General features: G+C 36.3%; 1 protein-coding gene across 2 annotated transcripts; it reads right to left on the bottom strand.

Moving 5' to 3' along the window:
- Positions 1-1,346: 1,346 nt before the first annotated feature.
- LOC18439911 (protein cornichon homolog 2) lies at positions 1,347-17,637 on the bottom strand. Of its 2 annotated transcripts, none has more exons than XR_016052823.1 (4): positions 17,335-17,637; positions 8,396-8,577; positions 4,127-4,459; positions 1,347-1,753 (listed from the first exon to the last, which is right to left on the bottom strand). XR_016052823.1 is itself a non-coding variant. In XM_011627159.3 (4 exons), exons 1-4 carry the CDS (start codon positions 17,407-17,409, stop codon positions 1,684-1,686), a joined length of 450 nt encoding a protein of 149 aa, XP_011625461.1. In that variant the 5' UTR covers positions 17,410-17,637; the 3' UTR covers positions 1,347-1,683. The 2 variants fall into 2 exon arrangements, 1 of the variants encoding a protein (XP_011625461.1); XM_011627159.3 differs by having other exon boundaries at positions 4,337-4,459.
- Between the last annotated feature and the right edge of the window lie 8,360 nt (positions 17,638-25,997).

Raw genomic sequence — 25,997 nt, 5'->3', positions numbered from 1 at the left:
TGCATCTTCCAAGAGCTTAAAGCCCAAAGATTCCGAAATACATTTTCTAACAAAATGCACCTTCAAATAGTGTCAAGAAATGTAGTTTCAATATTTTGGAAATCTTTGTGATAACCTAAAATATATTTCATATTTAATTATAAAATTTAAAGCTTCAAAATTTACATAAATCGAGCAGATCTTTGAAAACTTGAAAATATTGCAAGATGCACTATTTCCAAAACATGAAATCCATTTTTTTTCTCATGTCCATGCATATTAATGTCGAGATGATCAATTTGAAGATATTAGGACATCAAAACAACCTCTTCTAGTGAAATTTGTGAGGCAGGCTCTAATTTGATTGTTGAGATCGTCGGCTCTATATTAACTTTTCCTTTAGAATTTGAAATTTCATAATTAGACTTGAACATGGATTTTCAAGTCATCATAAAGTTTTCAAGTCATCATAAAGTTTCGGACACTATCCTTACAAACTTTTGACAAAGTTTAGAAGTGCACCTTACTTGTGCAAAGTTTAGAAGTGCACCTTACTTGTGCAGTATAACATTGACACCTTAAATAAACCTCACCCATTTAGAAAGGGTATTTTCATCCTTTCAAAATCCATCTAAAGCTCAATTTCAAATTTAGAAAAGTAATTCTTACCACTTCATTTCGGTTCTGCATATATATAGGAAAACGGTTAAATTAAGAAGGAAATTGGCGTTTCCGCACAGTAAAATGATAATTCTCTACAATAAAACAGCAATCCAGACCGCCGATTCACCAACCAAAATACCCCTAAAACACTTTCTACATAAAAGCTACAAAATAAAGTGCAAACCTATTTCTAAGACATTGGACATACTAGGTTCAATCAGAACCATGGAAGGGTGTGCTTGTGCACCCTTCAAGCATTAACATAAACACAAAAAATCGTTTGCTAGTATTGGCTTTTGATTTCGTGCAACTAAATTTTGCAAGTTTTACATAATAGAATGAAATTACAAAGCTCATGTCTTGAATAGAATGAAATTTCAGGCAATATATCTTACAGATCACTCGAACAGCAAAAATACAAATCCAAAGTTGCATCCAAATATTATTCCTTTACCTGTTCTCCAAAAAACATATCTCCCAGAAGATTCACCGACGAAAAACAAATCATTTCCAAGATTTGAGTCTCCAGAAAGCCATATGGGCCTCAGGAAATGATCCTCCAAAAAGCTAAACATGCACTCACAGAGAGAATTGGGGATGGATGAATAAGTGGAGAGAGAAAGGAGGGGGTGGATGTTGTGAAGAAAGGAAGACATTTGTGCATGTTTTTAATCTTTGTGAAAATCCTACAATGCTGATATGCATTTTGAAAAGTAATGAAGATTCATTTTCATTTGCAGCAACATAAAGTGTAAGCCAACCAAGAATTTACTCGTCTCTTATACAAGCCAACCAAGAATATCAACTCTCTATCCCTCTCTATCCTAACCACAAGAGTGTACTCTCTTGCACAGAAGCCAACTCTGAATACTCTCTCTATCACACATGCAGAAAGAGAATGAAAGAAAAATAGGAATACTGTTTCGGTGTCTAAAGGAACTCTATAAAAAGCACCGGTTTAAAAAGATTTGTAGGAGCGAAATGTTGCATCAGGAATATTATTTTAACCTGAAGCAAGAGCCATTTGATCAGGAACAGCCATCATTTAAATAGTTCAGATTGTAAACCATCATCCTCATCGAGAATTGCAGTAACAGCTGCTCCCACCAACCTGAGATATTCGAAGTCATATTTTGTCAATATTGCAATCAATTGAGGAAGAATAAGCACATGTGGATGATGGAGAGAAAATAAAATAGAGTTAACAGTGTGCACGCATCCGCACACAGCCAGAATACGAAGACAGAAAATGAAATGCATCAAATGACACGCACACACGGACACACATATATATAGCCAAAATATTATATGCTCCCGACAAGTATATCACCCATTCACTCCAACAGGTAAAAACCTTAGCTAGGAGTATTTTTTACGATCCCAGATTGTGGGGATGTTACCACCTCAACCTAGCTACCAAACTCCCAAAAAAAAAAGAAAGCACTCCATATGGGAATGTATGTTACCATAGCTTACCAAACTTCCCAGAAAAAAGAATGCACTCCATATGAGCCTGAACAAAATAGAATCCTCAGATTTATTACAGACCATCAATTTGGACTGTTAGAGCTACGAGTTTAGGAACTCAAAATCCAAAGCTACTTGTATGATAATACACGAATGATGGAATGAGTAAATTTAGACAACATTAAGTCATGTCCAGAAAACTTCTAGAAAAACTTCTTTGGGAAATTTGCGAGACCCCAACTTCATGATGAACCGCGTTCATCACAGTGAACAAGCTTACAAAAAAAATCCATCAAAAAAAAAATCCACAAAATGGTCTTTTATAGGATACAGAAAATGGAGTAAATACATGATGTCATTTTCAGGAAAGGAAAAATAGCATTTGATCAAGGGCCTAGGAGGATTTGTTTGACTCCAAACTTCGATATCCCATCATTGCCATATGAAAAACTTAAGAGAAAAGGAAATTTGATTTTCAGTTCTTAAAGACCTATAACTAAAATGGAAATACTAGGTTTCCACTGAACTCTCTCTCTTTCCAAAGCAATGCATTTTCTAGGATTTTCTTGTTTTACCTTTTTCTTTTTAGAAATTGTTTCCATGGTTTAAGAGCCTGTATGTACAAGACTTAGTGTCAATTAAATTCTCCTAGGTGATTTTTAGAAATTTTTGGCTATGACATAATGCTGCCGATATTAGCTCTTCATTGGAGGCTACAAGCGTTCCCCATATACCACAATCTCAGTGTGGACAGACGGAGGACAAATATTTTTATCACAATTGTTCTAATACAATTTAGACTACACACACAGGCACGCGTACGCACACACACACACACACACACGCATGCACGCATGGACACACGCACAAACACACGCACACACACACACACACAAATACACATATACATTGGTAATGATTCTTAATTTTTAAAGGCACCCATTCCCTACTAATTTTGCTCTTCCTTCTCTATTGAAAAGAAAGCAATAATAGTTTTACGCAGAGTCACTTTGTACTATCTTTTTCAATTCTAACCATCAAATCAGCATATGATACAAGCAGCAAATGTGGCAATTACCACAGCAAGTTCAAGACAAGAACTACAATTAGACAAGTGCTGCCTCTTTACATCATGGTAGGAGCCCACAAATCACAGCCTAATAGGGATGTATCCTAAGATGCAGATACAGCTACAGATACGGACAGGTATACGACGACTATGATACCTGTCATTTCTTGAAATTTCTCGAAATCTAGGATATAGATAGCGGGAGTGTCGTATCTAATATACAAATGTAGCCAGTCCAACAAGGGAATATTTGCATCCAACATCCAACATTGATTCACATATATACCATAGCATAATGCATATCATATTTTCATTATTACGCATTTTCCTATATACAAGTACCCTAGCAGTATCTCGTACAGTATTGGTGTCAAGACAGTATGCAGCGGCATTTTAAGCATATACAAGAATTGTGCACTATTGGATGTATCATATTCATAACACATGATCTATATAGTTACACTGATTTTTTATTAGTAATTTCTTGGTACAATCTATCAGGATCTTGGGAGGGTTTTGGTTTTTGTCCAAGTATTCTTGTAGATAAGAAATTATTCTTCATATTCACTCTTAATAGAATCTATTTTTATGTCTCAAGTTGTTCATATGCACATCCAAGAGAAAGAAATGACTAGGAATCAAAAAAAAAAAACCCACACTTAGACACAAAACTGTTAGCATGATACAGATAAGCTATTCCTGACTAGACACCAAGCAAGTACTAAAAATTCCAAACTAGGTGTACAAAAGCTGTCAGTAACCATATAGAACTACTTCCTTTAGCGAAACGAATGAACAACAGCACATAAAAGAACAATTGCCAAAACCATATTACCAACCCCCCGCATATATAGAAAGAGAAAATCATACCATAATCCAATAGTGTAGTAGTCCAAACCGGAATCCACAAACTGTTCCCAATGGCAAATGGATAAACAGTAACTGTACCTGGATGGCTGGATTGGATGTCCCAGTATGCCCATTAAGGTTAATCCCCACCATCCATCGGCAAGAACAGAGAGTGGATATCCATTGGACTAAGGTATCCCAAACTCCATTGGATTATAGAATACACACCATTAGATAGAATTACAGTTGCTTCAAATGAGGTAAGGGAACAGAAGAACCAACTATTACACAATCATAAAGAAAACATACCTGAACATGACAACAAAAAAGAGAGTAAGATAAAAAGCAAGCTTCACCATTCGATACTTCTTCTCACCATTCAGCAATCTAAAGATCTCTGTCACATCAACCAAGTGCCTCCTCGCCAAATACCTGGAAGCGCATGCAAGATATGGATAAGATAGACAATCCTGCAACAAGTTCACCCAAAAAAAAAGAGAACCATCTGAATGGAATTAAGTAGAATGTCAGAAAATGAAGACAAATGTGGGTCATATTTGCAAATCTAAGCCACATACTCAACAAGAAAAACGAATTTTTCTCAAAAAAAAAAACTGCTTAAAATAATGTCTTCCCAATATAATGATATGATTAAATGTATAACGATTAAAGTTGCTTTTTACCTCTCTCCATGCCTAGTGTGTGTGTGCACGCGCATGCACGTGTGTGTGCACACGTGTGTTTGGCACTCCATGAGCCGAACTGCCTTTGAAATTGAACCTAAATCCAGTCTCGCACTCCATGTGCCTTACCGGCTTTTGTGATCTGCTTCTATGTTAAAATAGAAGCCAATCCGGCACATGGCGCTCGGGACAAGCTTCAAAATTAAAGAAAAGCCTGGTCTAGCACTTCATTGGCCGGACCAGCTTCTATGTTAAAACAGAAGGCGCTCCAACACATGGAGTGCCAGAACGACTTCAAAATTAATGAAAAACTAGTCCAGCCCTCCATGTGCCAAACCAACTTTTATGTTGAAACATAACCCAATCCAGTAAATGGAGTACCAAACTAGCTTCAAATTTAACGTAAAACCCAGCCTAGCATTCCATGTCCTGGGCCGGCTTCTATGTCTAAAAACAAAAACAAAAAAATGCCACGAGGTGAGTTTAGCAGCCCCTCTAATCAAATTTTCATTTATTTAACACAATAGCATTTTTATTTTATTTATTGATTTTTATAGTGACCCAGCTTCTCTCTCTCTCTCTCTCTCTCTCTCTCTCTCTCTTCTCTCTCTCTCTCTCTCTCTCACTCTCTCCATTTTTCCTATAATTTTAATTTCTAGGTATGATGGGCCCACACTAACCACTTGATGCTCCATCTCTCTCTACCTTTTTATGAGTAATTATGGTATGTTGGGTTATTAGCAGTTAACAGTTAATTACTCACTCTCTCTGATGATTTTAGCTTTGTTCTTAGCAGTGCAATTAGTTTTGATGTATATCCAATATTAATTCCTTAATGTGATGAATTTTGAAAATAAGCAGAAAAACGAAAACAATGTATTGTCCATTGACGGACCAGCTACAAAAATTAACCAGAACACAATAATACTCATGTGATGGACGGGGTTCAAAAATTTCCCAAAACCAGTGGCACTCCATGTGCCGGTCCGGCTTGTATGTTAAAATACTAAAAAGTATACCAAAAAATTGACTACTTCAAGTTAAAAAAAATGAGAACTTATTTAGAAAGAGCTTAGAGAGAGAGAGAGAGAGAGAGAGAGGTTTCTTGGTTGGTGCGGAGTGTTGCAACCTAAATTGAAAAAAGATATGCAGAGGAAAGAGACCAAGAGAAGGACAGGGTTAATAGCAGTGAGGAATGTTGCGGGAAAGAGAAGGGATTAGAGAGAGGGAGAGAGTAGGGTTGGGTGAGAGGCAGGACGAAGGAGGTGGGTGGAAGAGCCGCTTGGAGGAGAACGTGCGTGGTGGAGCTTTGACATAGAAAGGAGGCATGTGGAGAAGCCTTGAGAGGTTCCTAGAGAAGCTTTGAGAAACAAAGGAGGAGCATGGAGGCGCCTTGGTAGAGAAAGTAAAGGGATGAGAAATATTTTCTTCCTTTGGGGGGGGGGGGGGGCTGCAAATAAAAACAGTAAATCAGTTATTTCTGCGATTAAAAATATTTTTTTTTTTTTTTGGGGGGGGGGGGGGCACTATGCCTAGAAAGTGTGGTCCAAAACTTTATAAATGCAAGCATAATAAAAATAGATGAAGAGGGCAAAATGGGATGAACTAGAACGCTGGCTCACAGGGAATCATGTTTTTGAGTTTGCACTTCCTATAGTCTGTCCGACAAACTAACTAGCAGCCAAACGACTTGCTAACTGCTACCCAAGCTAGCAGCTAACGGATAAATGAGAATGCCTAGTTGTATCAATGTACTGTAAGTTTGTTCGTGAGACTGGCTAAAGTTATCTATGAAGTAGAAAACCATACATTCCCTTGCATAAAATACTTAGAAACTCTAGGACAGTGCTTTCTAACAGACAGCTCCATTATATTTGGAGATTTCACATACAACTAAATTCACAAAATCAAAATCTTCGATATATCAAAATGGAAAAAAAATTATAGCAGCAGCTAAAGAAATGCATTGGGTCTCAATGAAATTCCAATGTGTAACTTATCTTTTCTTTTTAAAAGATCCTCAATAGACATGCAGGAGTTGATAAGAAATACTTCACACAGAATACTAGGAAACTAGAAAAGGCAAAAAGAAACAAGGTAATGACATGTACAAGAAACATGGCTGATGAAGAGTTACGCAACACTCTATCCATGCATACTAAAGACAACAGTATAAAATATAAGAAGAGGAAATTCGAATCTTAGTAATAAATTGTGAGATAGGGCGTTTCAGTCAACTATACAGGGCTTCAGGTGCTATGTTAAAAACAGCTCGAACAAGTAACTGAAATATATGATCTCATGCATCAGAAGAAGAATGTTTCCCAATCATGGTACAGAGATCCAACTATATATGGTGATAACTAAATGGTAGTAACATATTAATCATGATGATTAATATCTTAAAACATATAATATCTTAAAACATATAATATTTAAGATATGTTTTAAGATATCATCATGATGATTACTATCTTAAAACATATTAATCATCATGTTATATATGAGATAACTAAATGGTAGTAACATATTAATCATCATCATCATGGCCTTTTCCCAACTATTTGGAGTAGCAACCTATTAATGTTTGACAAAACGATTCCGGGCTATATAAATACTTCTATGTAACTTGTCATCATCTAACTTCTCTTCATACATCATAATCTCATAACTGAGGCAGAGTCCTGAGATTGTTGGCATAAACAAAGTAGATCTTCAGGGTTTGGGGACTCAGGTCATACTATATCACCAATCCAAGAACTGTTCATCAAATAGAGTACAATCCCCCAAAATCCAAATTGATGCTGCTATAGCAAGAGCTAGCAGTTCCGGCAGTGTCACTGGGGAAACATATAAAAAGTTACTGAAAGAGTTATGCAGTATATCTTGATATTGAAGAATCCATGGGCCCCGAATCATATGTGACCCTAGCCATTGTTTGCAACTAAATAAAGGATTCTTCAGGAACGACTATCCAAATGTCATCTGCTAGCTGGAAGGGGGGACCCTCTGGTACCTTGAAAGTTAGGGAGAATTTTTCCTAAATATGTATCCATTCTTCATATTTTATATTTCGGTTTCCCTTTCATTCTTAGGGAAGCAAACACAGAGGCAGGTACCAGTGAATATGAATGTATACAGGGATAGCTCGGGGATATAGGTTTTCTTTGATATAAATATCATTATTTTTTTACTGGTTTTTGGACTTTCTTACAGCATTTTTCTCCTGAAATAATTTTAGCATTTGTCGAAAACAAACTAAATATTGAGATAAAGGCGCTAGCATCACATGCAATCCATGTCTCAGATTAAGATCAGATTAAAAATTTCTCTAAAACAAATGAAAATTAACCAAAGAATACACAGTTGCTTGCAATAAATAGTCCACCAAACTCTAGCATTTCTTGATATAGCATTAATAAATGTTAAAAGAGATACAATCCAATGTTTTCATCCCTGTGCAAAAGCACACAGTCCATGCCTAGAACCCATCCATGCAGAAAAGGTGGGTATTTTTTTCTTTCAATTCTACACATTCTCCATAATTGTAACAAATTATTAGAAACATAAAATGACCTTTCAGTAAAGAAACATACGCAAGATTATGGCTAGTAAGTCATCTTTATTGACAAAAATAAACACACCCGGGCACTTAACTCACAAACAATGGGTTTCTGAGACTCACAATTTTATATGATAGTAAGTCACCGGTGCCATTAACAAAAACATAAACCAATGCCATGTTAAAAGAAAAAGTGCAGATAGCACCCCTTGAGTCACAAACTCTGGCATGATTATTGCATTTATACGAGATGAAGAATCGTATGGGTTGATATAGTCATATTCCAAATCCGATAAGCAAATAAGCTGCATCCACAATTCAACAAACGAAAAGGTGAAACACAATCAGAATATGTAACACGCATGCATGTCATGCTTCATAAGAACAGATGGATAAGAAAGATAACATTACCCCAAGCATACATATTACAAAGTGTATTTAAACCAGCCAAAATAAGGTGTTGATTATGTGCGAATGCCAATCAAACCAAACAATTAAATAAGCTTCATTTTTGTATCATACATCCCTGTCAAATAGCATCCAAATATACTTTTTCTTTTTTTGTTAGCATCCAAATATACTTAGAATCATTGTTTCTTGCATTCAAGTATGGAGTCACAGAACAGATGATATCAAGGACTTCTTTTCCACCACAGAAACAAGACAGGAGACAAGAAATCCATATATCCATGAAAATAAGTTTCATTTATGCTGGCTCAAATAATAGTCATGAACTAACGAAAATAATTGAATAATAATGGAGATTATTGCAGCATAATGTAAGTTATTACTCCATTTGTTTCAAGAGTTCACACCATTCCATTTTTCTTTTGCTTTCTATCAAATGGGTTAAGCACATGTTCAAAATAGCAGGATGGCAACAGTCAAATGGGACATGTTTGTAATATAACATAGAGAGACCAGATTAGGAACCTAAGGGAATATATCCAGAAATGCTGGATGCGAAACACAATGCAAGGAATGAAGTTCGAGGTCCGAGATGATAAAGAAGCTCCTGAGTGCAAAGAGGATCAAGTCAATTGTAGCTCACTCAAAAATGGGTATGCATAAATAGCAGTTGGCAGGTATCAGGTGTTTTTTGTGGTGGACTTCTAGAGTGGGACAGAGACACTGGGCCTTGGTTGCTTGGAGTTACAAAGGTTCCCTCGGTACAGAAGGATCAGGGTGGAGGAAGTATTCAACAAGCAAAAGTGGCTTTGTACCACTTGTCAAGAAGATTTGCTTAAAAGAACAAGTCAACTCATTATTCTTGTCACTACAAGCATAAGTATATGCTCCCTTTCAAGTATGGAAACATAATCATACTTGGGTGCCCGAGCCATTTTTTTTTTTGGAAAGACAAGCCATCAGGGGTTTTCTTGTTTAGATATTTTTACAGCGCCCTAATTACTGTCATAGAGCTGCTTCTTTAAAAAGGGAATCGGTTGGCACCCATCCCTGCACAAAATGGAAACTTTAGTTTTTAATGAGAGACAATGTCTAAGCGGAGAATCAACTACCATATGAGGGCTTCCTCTTCCTGAATTTAATTGTGTATGTAGGGAAAATGAAGAGTTTGTAGTGTCTTCGTGCCTAACTGCCTATGTTACAAGCTAAAGCCTCCCATCCAGGGTGATGTTCCAGCCCTGAACTCTGGCTCTGCAATTCAAGGAAGGGAGTAGAAAGGAATTGTGGCTCCCTCTTGCCACTGTCTTCGTCAACAATCTATCCAAAACAGATATTAACGCACGCACGCGCACACACACACACACCACACACACAGACACACTTCCACATTCAAACATATATACACACACATATGCATCTATAGATATATAGATAGACACAAAAGACAAAGGGGACGCACATCACATGCAAAGGCATACACATGCACACAAAAACACAAAAAAGCCCGGTTTGGACAGCTGAACAATATCAACAAGAAAGTTAAGTTTATTTTTGCAGGTATGTGGATATTTTGGCAGCTTTCTCTTTGACAAGAGGTGTTACAAAAGTCTGTCACACACGAATATAGAAGCACAGCAAGCAGGGCGGTTTTTCACTCCTAAGGGATGGAAGAAATAAAGGGCCCTGTTCCTAAAATTTGGCTCATCAAAGGAGGGCCAGATAGTGAGGTTCTTGAGCGAATTGCTTTGAATTTTATTTTTTTTCTAAGAATAGACATTTGTGATTCCGTATTGTATAATGTAAAATATAAATAAGCCATGCAGATTGCAGAATACAATGCAAGAAATAGTAGGAAATGAATACTATAATGTGAAATATAAATAGGCCATGCAGATTGCAGGATACAATGCAAGAAACAGTAGGAAATGACTACTACGAATAGCTAGAGATATATACTAATCAATCAAGTTATTTAGTATGGTTTCTTGGAAACTCTGTGCATTCTTCCCAACAAGTCCTCAATCACCCACCTATGCATTCCATTCAAAATACCGAGGTGACAACGGCATTTTTGTCCAAACTATGACAGACAGTCCTCTCATCTCATATTTAGTATATTGTTCTATTCATTCACATATGCTGTCCAACCTGAAGATGTCCATCCCAAAGGACCCAAACCTCAATCAGCAACCGCTACTCAATCCATTTAGGAGTTCTATCACATCAAGTAGGAGCTTTTCTTTTCTTTTCTTTTCTTTCTTCCACCCCCACCCCCCCCCCCCCCCCCCCCCCTTCTTTCTCTCTCCCCTCACTTATTTGTGGATCTCTGGGATTACTTGGAATCTCAAGACCAACTGATGTCCTCAGGGCCTTGAAATTAGGACCTTGACACCCTATAGGGTGCTTCATTATTCGTGCATTTGATTTCTAGAAGCAGCAGCTTCCAGAGTCATCACTTCCAAACATTGTAGAACTTTGCCTGTTTGGTAGGGGGAAGTGCCACAATATTTGGAAGCTGCAGCTTCCTTCCATGTTAAAAATCACATTGAAAAGTGGAAGTGGCAGCTTCCATTGGGGGCCATGGAAACCATCGCTTCCACATCCTCGGGAAGACATGGCTCCGAAAGCCACACCTTCCCAAATTCAAACATGCTCTATAGGTTGAGGTGTATGAATTGATAGTACATTTATTAAAAATACATCAATTTTATAGTGAATTTATCCACTCTAGAAGGATGGCTCCGAAAGCCACACCTTCCCAAATTCAAACATGCTCTATAGGTTGAGGTGTATGAATTGATAGTATATTTATTAAAATTACATCAATTTTATAGTGAATTTTCTTGTTTAGATATTTTTACAGAGCCCTAATTACTGTCATAGAGCTGCTTCTTTAACAAGGGAATCGGTTGGCATCCATCCCTGCACAAAGTGGAAACTTTAGTTTTTAACAAGAGACAATGTCTAAGTGGAGAATCAACTACCATACGAGGGCTTTCTCTTCCTGAATTTAATTGTGTATGTAGGGAAAATGAAGAGTTTGTAGTGTCTTCGTGCCTAACTGCCTATGTTACAAGCTAAAGCCTCCCATCCAGGGTGATGTTCCAGCCCTGAACTCTGGCTCTGCAATTCAAGGAAGGGAGTAGAAAGGAATTGTGGCTCCCTCTTACCACTGTCTTCGTCAACATTCTATCCAAAACAGATATTAACGCACGCATGCGCACACACACACACACCCCACACACAGACACACACTTCCACATTCAAACATATATACACACACATGCATCTATAGATATATAGATAGACACAAAAGACAAAGGGGATGTACATCACATGCAAATGCATACACATGCACACAAAAACACAAAAAAGCCCGGTTTGGATAGCTGAACAATATCAACAAGAAAGTTAGGTTTATTTTTGCAGGTATGTGGATATTTTGGCAGCTTTCTCTTTGACAAGTGGTGTTACAAAAGTCCGTCACACACGAATATAGAAGCACAGCAAGCAGGGCGGTTTTTCACTCCTAAGGGATGGAAGAAATAAAGGGCCCTGTTCCTAAAATTTGGCTCATCAAAGGAGGGCCAGATAGTGAGGTTCTTGAGCGAATTGCTTTGAATTTTATTTTTTTTCTAAGAATAGACATTTGTGATTCCGTATTGTATAATGTGAAATATAAATAAGCCATGCAGATTGCAGGATACAATGCAAGAAATAGTAGGAAATTAGTACTATAATGTGAAATATAAATAGGCCATGCAGATTGCAGGATACAATGCAAGAAATAGTAGGAAATGACTACTACGAATAGCTAGAGATATATACTAATCAATCAAGTTATTTAGTATGGTTTCTTGGAAACTCTGTGCATTCTTCCGAACAAGTCCTCAATCGCCCACCTATGCATTCCTCTCAAAATACCGAGGTGACAAGGGCATTTTTGTCCAAACTCTGACAGACAGTCCTCTCATCTCATATTTAGTATATTGTTCTATTCATTCACATATGCTGTCCAACCTGAAGATGTCCATCCCAAAGGACCCAAACCTCAATCAGCAACCGCTACTCAATCCATTTAGGAGTTCTATCACATCAAGTAGGAGCTTTTCTTTTCTTTTCTTTTCTTTCTTCCACCCCCACCCCCCCCCCCCCTCCCCTTGGGATTACTTGGAATCTCAAGACCAACTGATGTCCTCAGGGCCTTGAAATTAGGACCTTGACACCTTATACAGGGCTTCATTATTCGCGCATTTGATTTCTAGAAGCAGCAGCTTCCAGAGTTATCACTTCCAAACATTGTAGCACGTTGCCTGTTTGGTAGGGGGAAGTGCCACAATATTTGGAAGCTGCAGCTTCCTTCCATGTTAAAAATCACATTGAAAAGCGGAAGTGGCAGCTTCCATTGGGGGCCATGGAAGCCATCGCTTCCACATCCTCAGGAAGACATGGCTCCGAAAGCCACACCTTCCCAAATTCAAACATGCTCTATAGGTTGAGGTGTATGAATTGATAGTATATTTATTGAAATTACATCAATTTTATAGTGAATTTATCCATTCTAGAAGGAATAATAAATAAGGTATGTGCTAACATGCAAGTAAATAAGTTTTAACTTCTCATAAACCCTGGATTTCCGAAATCCCTAAATCTTCATCTTGAGGCAAATGTGAACCCTAAAGACAGAAATATAAAAAATCCCAACTCGAAAATTAGAAGAAATATTTTCTTTCTATTGATTCAAAAGAGATTAATATGAAAAAAATACACATTTATCTTTGCTTCTGATCTAAACTTTTCCTTCATATTTATTTCTAAACAAAAACTGACAAATTTGTTGCTAGTAGTATATCTAGATGTCATAAGAACTGATACACAGGCCCCAGTTACAATAAGGCTACAGATTCCTGGCCATCCAAATGATGGACATAGTTTAGTGCACGCAAACCATAAAGTGGCCTCAATAGAGGTTCATCATGACTCCTTACCTGATAATCATTGCAAACCCGATAAAGTAAGTAGCATTGACAGTTTGCAAAGAGTTTTCTGGACCATTATTCATTTATTAATGTGCACAAGTTTCATTTATTCTTGCTTTATCTTGCACATAAAAGTGTGTGGTATTTCCATCATTTATATTTAGACCCCAAAACATCTTGCATTTGTATGTCCTTACTGACAACAGCAGTGCTTCTTCCTCCTCCATTGCTCCACTACTCTTTAAAATGTTTCGACCCTTCAGTCGAGTAGACATTAAGTATGCACAAGATAGGAATGGATAGGAGTTAGGCATGCAAGCAGATAGAACATGGAATGGATATCATTAGACAAAATCTTTGCAGATACGGTATCCAGTAACGGAAATAATGGTACGAGCCAAGAGATGTTGGTCGAGAAATGTATGAGGAGGGGGAGGATAAGGTGATCAGGTAGTCATGCTTCAGGAGGACTTAAAGGAATGGAATTAGTGATAGGGTTTTAATAAGCACTAGGAGGCCATGGGAGGCTGGACGAGTAGTCGGGAACCTTGGTTTTGAGGTGCCCCAGTCTTACATATATGCATATACAATAAACTAATGCATGTAAAACTAATTACACAGAATGCCTTAAGAACGCATATAATAAACTAAAGGGCTCCTGCCTTGCCCTGCGGAAGGCACATAGGCAAGCTGTCCTAGGTGCCAGAGGTGAGCACGGCGCTTTTTTAAAACAGTGATATCAGAAGCTAATCAGTAGGTTATCTAGAAGAACTAATTATCCTGCACATAGGTCTTGAAAGGATTCCATGGTGCGACATGCGATAGTTCTAGTTCATATTGTTCATAGGGAGCAATATACCACAACTGGGATATATCCAGGCCCCATCTTACAATCAATATTTTAATAAGTCGGTTACCCATGATGAAATCCAGACAACCGCCCAGATCAAAAACAACTTAAAAATAATTTGAAGTTTTAAGCTAACTTTTGGTAGACGAAATCAAAAAGATAACTAAAAATGGCGTCAAAGGTTTCATAGTTCTCAAACGTCTTAGGAAGTTTTTTGGACAAAGTTTTGAATTTTGATGTCCATTTTTAAGTTTTGGTTACTTTATGGGAACCTCCAACTTGTTGGCAAGGTTTTTGAGATCTGGCTTATCGTTAGAAAATAACCATGTGGCACATCAAAGGGAATTTTTTTGGACCTTTTTTGGATTATTTTTGTTGGATTTTTAGTGAAAGAAACATATGGTATTAACCAAAATTACCCACATGCAAAGGATGAGAGATAATATTTAATAGGTTCAACAAAGCTATCTTGCTTTCCTGGTCATGAAGAAGTTTTGTGTAACTGTAAGGTTTTTCCCAATGATTTAAAAATCGGCAAGTCCGGTTCGACTCGGGAATCGGCACAGCCCGTGCCGGTTCCAGTACAAAACCGGGAACCACCCGGTTCTAGAGCAAAACCGCTGGTTCCCACCCGGTTCTATCCGGTTCCCTCTCGATTCTAGCGGTTCCCACCCGGTTCTGTCCGGTTCCCTCCCGGTTCTAACGGTTCCCTCCCGATTCCAACCTCAAAAGCACATTCACACATGTGTACGCGTCACACGTGCAACACGCACCACTCCCACACGTGTGTACGTGTGACACGAGCGGTAAACACTCCCACACGTGCCACACACTCCCAAACGTACCATACGCACATGCACGTGTGCACCGGTATACACTCCCACAAGTGCTACACACACGTGCCATACGTGCGACACGCACATGCATGCGTGCACGTGTGCACAGGTTCTAGTTGGTTCCGGCCTCAAAAACACTTTCACATGTGTGTACGCGTCACACGTGCGACACGCACATGCACATGCACACGTGCACAAATGCCCTAGTGTTTTCACACTTGTGTTTATTTTCCAATTACATAATCATTTAATGATGTAGGATAATTCCCAAACATCATTAAATGAAAACAAAATGTAAATATATGCTATTAATAGGTAATTTTGAACACATATGTTAAGGAGGCATGATGGTTATCATTAATGTTATTTGCTTTGACTTCTCAAGTTCGAATCCCCCCTTGGGCCATATAATAGTTTATCCCCTTTTGAGCTAATTTTTGTTCCCCCCTGAGCATATAATAAATCAAAGTGTTATTTCCAAAATTTGTACGCATTTTATTAATTTTGACATTGATAACCAAATCTTTTATTTTATTTATTAATTTTTACATTATAAATCATGTAATGTACTATTTTTCTTACAATTGTCAATAATACATTTTAAATTAGATAATATTATAAAATATTTTTAATTTGTTATTATTTATCTAATAAAATAATTATAAATATAAACTAATAATTATAATTTCAATATATAATATTATAATTAGTTAGGTTGTAATAATTTTGGATTATAGTTAGTTAGGCTGTAATAATTTGGGTTTTTTTAGCAGATTAGGGTTTTTCGCCAAAACGAGATTTTAATGGCCATTCTTCATTGATTTAGTCTACTCTTTATTATAGTCCATGTGAAATTATATATTTTATCCATGATAGTTCTATGATTTTTCTTTTATGTGATGCAAATTTAACACTTAAGTTTATACAGGAAAAGAGAATCTCAATATTCACAAATTGATGCAAAAAATGAAAGTTAATAATGTAGTTCCCTCATTTCTTATTGGATTCCTAAAAAACAACATTTATAATGAGTTTTAATAATTTTACGGATTTTTTTGAAGCTTTAATTCGACCGATTCAGCCGATTCCCGATCCGGATCGCCGATTCACCAATCCGGATCGGTTTTTGAGGTGCCCGATCAGGGTCACCGATCCGCTTTTTAAACCATTGGTTTTTCCCATGGAAGGAGAGTTTAGTATAATGTCATGAAAAGCTATACCTGAGTGTTAGAGCTATATCTTAAAGAAGAATCAATTAATTCACACTGTAATTAATTCCCACAAAAAACTTTATTGTGGTACTTCAATCAAGCAGTCCAGGGCAATCAATAAATTCACATTCTACTTGAATATTCTCGATTTTTTAGTTTATTTATTATTTAAGGTCGTTTATGTTATTGTTTTGAAAATTATCGGAAAAATGAGAGGCAGTATTCCTGATCCTCTTTTCTGAAAAATTTGCCATGTCCTGTGTTCATCTCCATTTCATAGTAGTGACCCACATGTTCAAGTCAGTTGACATGGCCATGATTCGATCAAGAGAAAAAATTTGCGGTGGTTTCTGGTAATTAGCAGTTTACCCTAGGGTTTAGGGTTTAGCTTAGATGACTCAAAGGTAAACCCCTATCCAACAAAGTTCATGCCACTAAAGCAAACCCAGGTACCACGCATCTTTAAGATAATTTAACATGCATTGTTCTAACTAGAATAATCTTGAAAAAATTTCATATCATCTGAGCTGCTCCCAAATAACCCAAGAACTGGCAACTGTTAAGACAAATGTGTATATTTATTAAAACAATTCCATGAACTATAAGTAGTTACCAATAATCCAAAGCCTCGAGCAAATTCTATCGCCAAAAAAAATTACCTATAGAGATAGGAAACCGCAACAAATATGCAGAAATCATTTTCAAAAGTAAAACTCAAAATATCAAATTAGTGAACAATCGCTATAATTGAGTAGGGATTTTACAGGAGATAGTTTACCTGATACACCAACACACCGAGAAGAGATATGGATATGAAGAAGCAAATTAGCCATAGCCACACTTCCCAGACCATATTAATGGGGTTTCAGACCAGAAGGAAAATTCCGCCTATAATAACTCTGACATTCAAATTTTCACAGACATGGAATCTGACTCCGCTACCATAAACTATTGAAAACCACAACGATCGAGCAATACAGGGAGAGAGAAGAGAAAGGTATTCTCACTAGACGATATTCATATTCTAGAGAGAGAGAGAGATAGAGAGTTAAACCCTTGGTAATGGCGGAGAGGAAGATGTTCTTCCTACTAAAAAACACACGGAGACGCTCTTCTTATTTGCGGTTAGAGAGAGAAGGGAAAGTTCGTAGAGAGAGAGAGAGAGAGAACTTCCCAGGAGCCGAGACGGGCTTCTCCTTCGCTGGATCTCGCTGATGTATTTTGAAACTTTACCAAACTACCCTTACCTATCCACAAAGATTTGTATGAAGCCAAAAGGAAAGTACACCGCAATGCGTATTACGTTCCTGAGGCTCTAAACAATCAAATTAGAGCCATCTTCAAATAGTTTCGAGAAATATCGTTTATGTACTGGAAAGTTTTGTGATACTGGAAAGTCTTTTTGATAGCCTTAAATTATAGGAAAAAGTTTATATAGGGCCTAGGCTCTAAACAATTAATTTAGAGGCTACCTCAAAAATTTCACTACAAAATGTTGTTTTGAGGTTCAAATATCCTCAAATTGATCATCTCAACATCAAGATGCATGGACTAGAGAAAAAAAATAGACTTCAAGTTTTGGAAATAGTGCATCTTGTAATGCATTTTTTTATCATTAATTTTTAAATTATTCAAGTTTTCTTATATCTGCTCGATCTACACTATTTTTTAAGCTTTAAATATTATAATTAAAGATGAAAATATATTTTTTAGCTAATCAAAGATTTCCAGAGTTGAAATCGTATTTCTCGAAACTATTTGATGGTGGACTCTAATTTGATTGTTTAGAGCCTCGGCTCTATACAAACTGCACCCTAAATTATATTTTTATCTTTAGTTATAAAACTTAAAGCCTCAAAAATAATAAAGACTTGAAAATTTTGAAAATTGATAGTCCAAAAATGGATTAGAAGATGCACTATTTCCAAAACTTGAAATCTATTTTTTTTTCATGTCCATGATGTCAAGATGATCAATTTGATGATATTTGGGCATCAAAACACTCTCTTCGAAAGCTTTGAGATAGGCTCTAATTTGATTATTTAGAGCGTAGGCTCTATATGAACTTTTCCCTTTTCTAACGGGTCCCTTGAAAAAAAACTCTAAAACATATTCATATGGTGTCCTAGAAATCGAACTGGACTCGAAATAGGCCAAGGGTTGGATCTGAGTAACCGGTAAACTAGCCAATTCACTTGGCTTAACCAAATAAGTCTTGGCTAGTCTAAAACGTACTAAAAATAAATAAAAAAGAACATAAAAAATTTAAAAAACATATACAATATATTTAAAACATAATTAAATAAAGTACATCCGGTGAAGTTGGAAAGTAGTGAAAAAAAAGATTTTAAAAACTCAATTTGTGCTTAGGAGTAGTTTTGAAATTTTTTAAAAAAAATATGGATGAAAAAATATAAAAATAAGTATCCATAGCAAAAACATTTTCCAATCTTTGTCAAAATGACAAAACAAAAATACAAAAACACGTTACAAACAAATCCATTAGCTTTTTTAGATTTTTTTAATTTATTTTTTAATACATGACCGAACGACCTAAACCGGCCAAAACTGGATCAGCCAATGCCTAGTTCCGATTTGACCAGCGGGTTTCGAGTTGCACACTCCGCAAAACACTATACGTCTATATCCACAAGTCCTAAAGAGTTTGGCATAATTGTGGATTTGCGTCAAGTCTGTGGAATGCTCGACCAAGATTTTTGTTGAAAAATTGCGTGATTTTCTGTCATCAAGGGATTCAAGGATTTCATATGATTAGATTATTTGCATCATTGTATTTCCAATCAAATTGCTATGAACAATTGTTTCATGTGGGTTGGATGGCCTTTGTACAATATGCTATCTAGAGGTACGAAGCATCTATGTTAAAGATGGATAGATAGTCCATCAAAAACAATCATAACTATCAGTCCAAATGTTTTCTTAATATAATTATTATTTTTAATTTTTAAATTTTATTTACTTTTTTATATTCATGATCTCGATGTTAAAGATTATATATTCTCTAAAAATTAGAATCAAATTATATTTAAAAACTATTTTTATTGCCAAGCCCGCATCTGTACATGTACGGGCTTGACTTCATGCTAACCACATCCTTTTTCTAAATACGTTATAACGGCTCGCTTTTAGCTCCTTTAACATGATTTAAGCCTTTGTCATGCCAAAAATCTAGCTATGGGGACGGAGCTGTTTGAATAGCTTCTAAATAGAACCGAAATTATGAAAAATTGCAAATCCCTATATTTATTATTTAATATTATATATTAAAAATATATCAGTACTATTATAATATTATGGATGTAGTTGCTATAGGGGTGCATCCCTATTTATTGAATTTGGGCTGCAGTCATCAACACCATCCATGTATTTGGACACTACAAATCTCGCACACTTCCTGATGAAGAAAACGAGGCTTCTCAATTGTCATGCACCAATTGCTTCCTTTCGTTTCTATTTTCTTCCTACTCTCCGCCCTTCTTTTAAGCCACAACATAAACAAGTTTTTTATTTTGTAATTGCGTACAATTTGACCATTTACTTTTGGTACAAGGAAGTTACAATTACTTACAGCCGTTCGATATGAAGTCTGATAGCTTGGGTGTGTCATAAAGTTAGAAAATAATTCTTTTGAACATTGAGCTTGGTCAATAAAATAAATATAGCCACTTAACATCACATCCAATGGTCAAGATTAATCATGACCACTTTGTACCAAAGGTAAATGGTCTCATTATATGCTTTCTCTTCTATTTTCTTCATACTCTCTGCCCTATTTTTGGGCCATAGCATAAACAGGGTCGGAGCTGTTCACCTGCTGTGCTATCACGAAACTCTTCCTACTTGGTTCTTATATCTGAGAAAGAAGCATCATATTCTCAAAGAATGCAGTTGAATCTATGACATTGTATTGGTTATAACCTTTGTTCAATAGATTAGTTTTTAGGATCAGCCATTACAGGCTCAAGGGAGAGAAACCCAATTGAAAGGAGATAAAATAATAGAGTATGGAGGGCTATTATTGCTTTAGTGTTCATCTTGAAGTTGCATAAAGGTTCTTAGAGTCAATAATAACAATTTAGAAACAACTAAGTTTTAAGGATTTAAGGTTTTAGTTTTGCAGTCTCAGTTATGGACATGAGGCTCAAGATAATAAGATAAGGTAAAGTCAGTTAAATGAAACTTGTCCATTTATATATGAATACTTCTTGATATTTTTCAGGTTTTAAGTCCCTTGCTTCTTGGGTTGAAATTGGAGTCCTTCTTATTTTTACTAAATGTTAGGCCTACTACTAACGGATTTATTGTTTTTTCTTTCGGGGTTTCAATTGACTCTGATATGTGTTGTTTAGTTTCATTGGGTTTGGCTTCACATTGCACAGAGAGAGAGAGATCAGTCGACTCTGATATCTACTATTTAGTTTCATGGAGAGGGAGAGGAAGAGAGCTCATTCACTATCCTTTATCTTTATGGTGGATTCAGTTCATCTAATTTGAGCTCACTGTTTATCATAGTTCTCAAGTAGAGAGACTAAGTTCTTATCTATTTTCTTTTTTCATGTTTGTAGACACCCCTTTCAAAATTTTAGCTAAAGGAATTCCTAAAACATTTGATTCCGAGTCCAAAGGACCACACAAACCCTAGTAGACCATAGATAACCTAAATCCAACACAATTATCACACAAGTTATCCCAATACCCTCACATAGTCACCTTACACACCCATAAGTCTTGTGAACCCACAAAGATTTCAGTTCATCTCAACCTAGATATCGGTGCTGATCAAAGTGTAAACAATGTTTCTTCGCTTTTTTCAACTATAGAATGTTCGGAAATGGATATTTCGGGTTCATATTGATATACATCATTTTGGATGTATATGTATATATCTCTTAATAAGGTTAGGTATCTAGAAGATATAGACCAAGTTACTTGGTCATCAAGTTATCATATCATATTTATTTCATGTAATTGTGTGATTGTCCTGTATATATAGAGATACTTATTGATGTAAACATTTATCCAAAATAATGAAGATATAGCCAGTTGAGCTTTGGATCTGTGGACGTAAGGCTTCGGCCTGAACCACATAAATGTTGTGTCATCTCTTCTTCTCTCTCCATTCTCCATTCAATGCATGTGCATGTATGCTCCAACATGGTCCCACGAATTCTAACATGGTATCAGAGCAAAGAAGAAAATATGATTTGCTGCCACTATGAGAGCACTATGGTCCACCCATGGAGAAAACCGATTTCATCTCTACTGATCAGTGGCCTTGGTTCTTTTTCCCAAAAATTTCAGAGTACCATCCCAATTCTTGATCTCCTCCTGAGTATTGTCCGCTGCGACTTGGTAAAGCGTTTCCAGCATTATCCGTAAGATGTCGATATACATGATGAATTGAGGAGCCTCTTGAATGAACATAGGTTCCCACCTCATCATGAGAAAAGAAAGCCACATAATTGCTTGTTTTGTTCTTCCTCAAGGGACTGAATCTCCTCCATGAGAAGGTTTCTGTCCTCCTGGGAACTGGCCAAAACTACTTAAAAGTCCCTTCGCTGTACCATTCTTGTGTGGGATTATCAATGGTACAAGATCATCAGCTACATCGTTCAACATTTATATTTATGCATGGTCTTGTTTCATATACCTCACTTCTCAAAATAAGTTTCCTTAACGATTTCACTAAAGCCCCATCAAATGATCCACTTGAATCTTTGCATGCATCCCTCCAAGTAGTGAAGTGAAGCAACTCAAACCTCTCAGCCACATCCCTCGATTTACAGTAAGCGGTTTCAGGGGTATCAATGGGCAATATGCGACGCCATCCATCTTTTGAGAAGAGACGCAAATGAAATCGGCACCATGAATGTGCTCCTTCACCTGAGGGAGTATATCAGAGAAGCTGGACTTGGTTACCTGCTTTATCCGCCATTGTTTTGAGCTCGAGGAGAAGAAGCACCTCCTCAACTTGTGAGGAGAAGAAGCACCTCTGAGGTCGGGATTCATAAGCACCTGTAACTCTCTCTCTTCACAGCTTTTCATCATGCTTGAAGGGTTTATCACCACAGGTTTCCGGCCAAAGAGCCGCTCCTTCCTCTGAAGCTCCTCCTCACAGATCCATCTTCCACCATCATCGATTTATTCTGATTGATTATACCACCCGTAACTATCTCTTCACGGCTTTTCATCACACTTGAAGGGTTTATCACCACAGGTTTCCAGCCAAAAAGCCGCTCCTTCCTCTGAGACTGCTCCTCAACAGATCCATCTTCCACCATCACCGATTTATTCCGATTAATTCCAAGAAAAAAAGAAATTGTTCTGAATCGTGTTTCGACTCTATGATTGTTTCTCTGTCGAGTCGTGTTTTGACTCTCTGGTCTGTTTTAGATCCAATTGTGCTTGTTTGATGATCGAATTTCTCGATCCTAGTTGATGATCAAGTTTTTCCATACTTGATCCCGTTTGATGATCGAGTTTTTCGTTACTCCATCATGTGTGAAGATCGAATTTCTCGATTCTGGTTGCTGATCAAGTTTTATGTTATTTGATCATGTTTGATGATGGAGTTTTCCGTTACTTCATCCTGTGTGATGATCAGGTTGCTCTGAATGCCTATGTCTAATGATTGAGTCTTCCGGTACTCAATCTTATTGGATGATGGACTTTTTGGTTGCTCCATCCTGTATGATGGTCGTCGAGTTTTTCGTTACTCGATCCCAGATGTTCCGAAGAAGAGAAAAAGAAATATTATTTTCTTAAGTATCTAGAAGATAGAGACCAAGTTATTTGGTCATCAAATTATCATACCATATTTATCTCATGTAATTGTGCGATTGTCCTTAATATATAGAGGTACTTATTGATGTAAACATTTATCCAAAATAATGAAGATGTAGCCAGTTGGGCTTTGAATCTGTGGATGTAAGGCTTCGGCCTGAACCACGTAAATGTTGTGTCATCTCTTCTCCTCTCTCCATTCTCCATTCAATGTCTGTGCATGTATGCTCTCACATGCCCCCAAGAATTCTAACATAGGATTCAAGCCGAAACATATTGGAAATCATATTTCAATCAAACAGTAGCTTTCTTTAAGGGTACATTTGGTTCGTGCATAAATGTTTTCTGGATAACATTTATACATGTAAAATGTGTTTTATATGTTTGTTTGTTGTGTAATGCATATGCAAATAAATTCAATGGTAAAAAAATTTACAATGAAATGGTCTAATTCATGGTACGATAAAACCTCACCGCTTGAGGTGGGGAAACATTCTTCATGCTTTTTCTTTCACACGTGGATCCACTATTCATTATTAATTATTTACAACATAATATATAAAATATATTACATAACATTATAAAATATATATTAGTTTAATATAATATTATAATAAAATACATAATATTATAATATAGTATATTATATATTATTATACTATATATTAGTTTATATATTATAATATATATTTATTATACATAATATATAATATTTATGTATACTTATATTATATTAGATATTATGTATATGTAATATACATAATATATTTTATTTATATAATAGATATTTATAATACATATATAGTGTATAATATTTTATATTTACTTTAAATGATATTCAATATATAATATTTAAATAATATTAAATAGTATTTAAATAAATATAACTATATATTTTACTTGTAATAGTTAAATATGGGTGCGGTTTGTATAGAGCCTAGGCTTTAAACAATCAAATTACAGCCTTCGTTCAAATAGTGTTGAAAAATGTGGTTTCAATATTGGAAATCTTTGTGATAACCTTAAAATATATTTTAATCTTTATTTGTAAATTTTAAAGCTTAAAAATAGTGCAGATTGGCAGATCTATGAAAACTCGAAAATCTTGAAAATTGACAGTCCAAAAGTGCATTATAAAATATGCTATTTTCAAAACTTAAAATCCATTTTTTTCTGTTATTCATGCGTCTTAATGTCGAGATGATCAATTTGAGAACATTTGGGCATCAAAACAACCTCTTCTAGTGAAATTTTTGAGGTAGGCTCTAATTTGATTATTTAGAGCCTCAGCTCTATATATACTTTTCCCTTTAGATATTGCACGTATAAATATAATATATTTAAACACCAAACAAGTTACCAAACAAATATAATTCATTACAGAATGCTTTTTAAACATGTTAGCAAACATGGTGAAAAGAAAGTTTGCAAAAGTTTTTCTCGCAAAGCGTTTACATATGTAAATATTTTTCTTGGAGAAATATTTACGTACCAGTTACGAATGGAAAGATGTGCTTTTATCAGTCTATGCAATTTGTTAAAGGAGATGACAATATTACAGATACAAGATATTTGACAGTTGATGTGCAAGTAGCCATATTTTTAAGCACCGTCACACACGATCAGCGGAACAGGGTGGTCCAGGAACGGTTTCAACATTCAGGGTAAACCATAAGTTACTACTTCCATAGAGTTTTATAAGCATCTTACAATTGGAACCCTTGTTTCTGCAACCAACAAGCAATGAAACACCGGCCCATATTGTTGGTGATACACAACAATTTTACCCATATTTCAAGGTATGCGAGTGTCAAGTAATCCACATTGTTGTCCTCACATCCACAAAGGTCTCATACATAATAGTATGAAAATTTTTTCTTAATAGGATTATGTCGGAGCTATTAATGGGACTCATGTCCCTGCTCGAGTTCATAGTTGATTGCATAATCGTTTCTAAAATAGAAAAGGTTTTCTAAGCCATAATGTTATGGCTGCAGTTGGTTTCAATATGCGCTTCCATTATGTACTTGCAGGTTGGGAATGATCCGCATCAGATTCTAAAGTCCTATAAGACGCAATTAGTAATAAAGGCAGTAGGCTTGCAATGCCTGACAGTAACTCCGTTCCTTCCTATGTTTCGTTGCTTTGGTTTGTACAATATTTCTAGTGTAATATTTTGCCTTACAATATACTCATTGCACAAACATGGTACAGAAAAATATTACTTTGTAGATGGTGGGTATCCTACTATGCGTGGTTTCATAGGACCATATCGAAGGGTCCGTTGCCATCTAAACGAATTTAATTCAGGCCCACGAGCTCCTCAAAATCACAAGGAGTTATTCAATAAGCGGCATTCCACGCTTAGAAATATGGTGGAGAGGACGTTTGGACTTTGGAAGGCCAGATTTCCTGTACTCAAGAATCAAATGCAGTATCATTTACGAACACAGGTTAATGTAGTTATTGCATATGCAATATTGCAGAACTACATCATGATGACACAGGAAACCGATAGTAGAAGAGAGCTGTATTTTCGAAGGAGTGTTGAGAGTCAACTTGTAAGTAACGGAGATGATGGTTTTTCGCAATTGACTCAGGAGCACGCTGGTCATGACGTTGGCGTCAGTCTACAAG

Source organism: Amborella trichopoda, chromosome 3, assembly GCF_054954075.1.
Source record: "Amborella trichopoda isolate Santa Cruz 75 chromosome 3, AtrichopodaSantaCruz75HAP2 v2.0, whole genome shotgun sequence".
NCBI classification, from domain to species: domain Eukaryota; kingdom Viridiplantae; phylum Streptophyta; class Magnoliopsida; order Amborellales; family Amborellaceae; genus Amborella; species Amborella trichopoda.
This window is presented reverse-complemented; position numbering and strand designations above follow the sequence as displayed.

Coding starts and splice junctions, on each gene's coding strand:
- LOC18439911 (XM_011627159.3), bottom strand. CDS start 17,409: ATGGTCTGGGAAGTGTGGCTATGGCTAATTTGCTTCTTCATATCCATA. Junction 8,578..17,334: donor TCGGTGTGTTGGTGTATCAG/GTAAACTATCTC, acceptor TTGTGGATGCAG/CTTATTTGCTTATCGGATTT. Junction 1,754..4,336: donor TTTTTTGTTGTCATGTTCAG/GTATGTTTTCTT, acceptor CGAATATCTCAG/GTTGGTGGGAGCAGCTGTTA.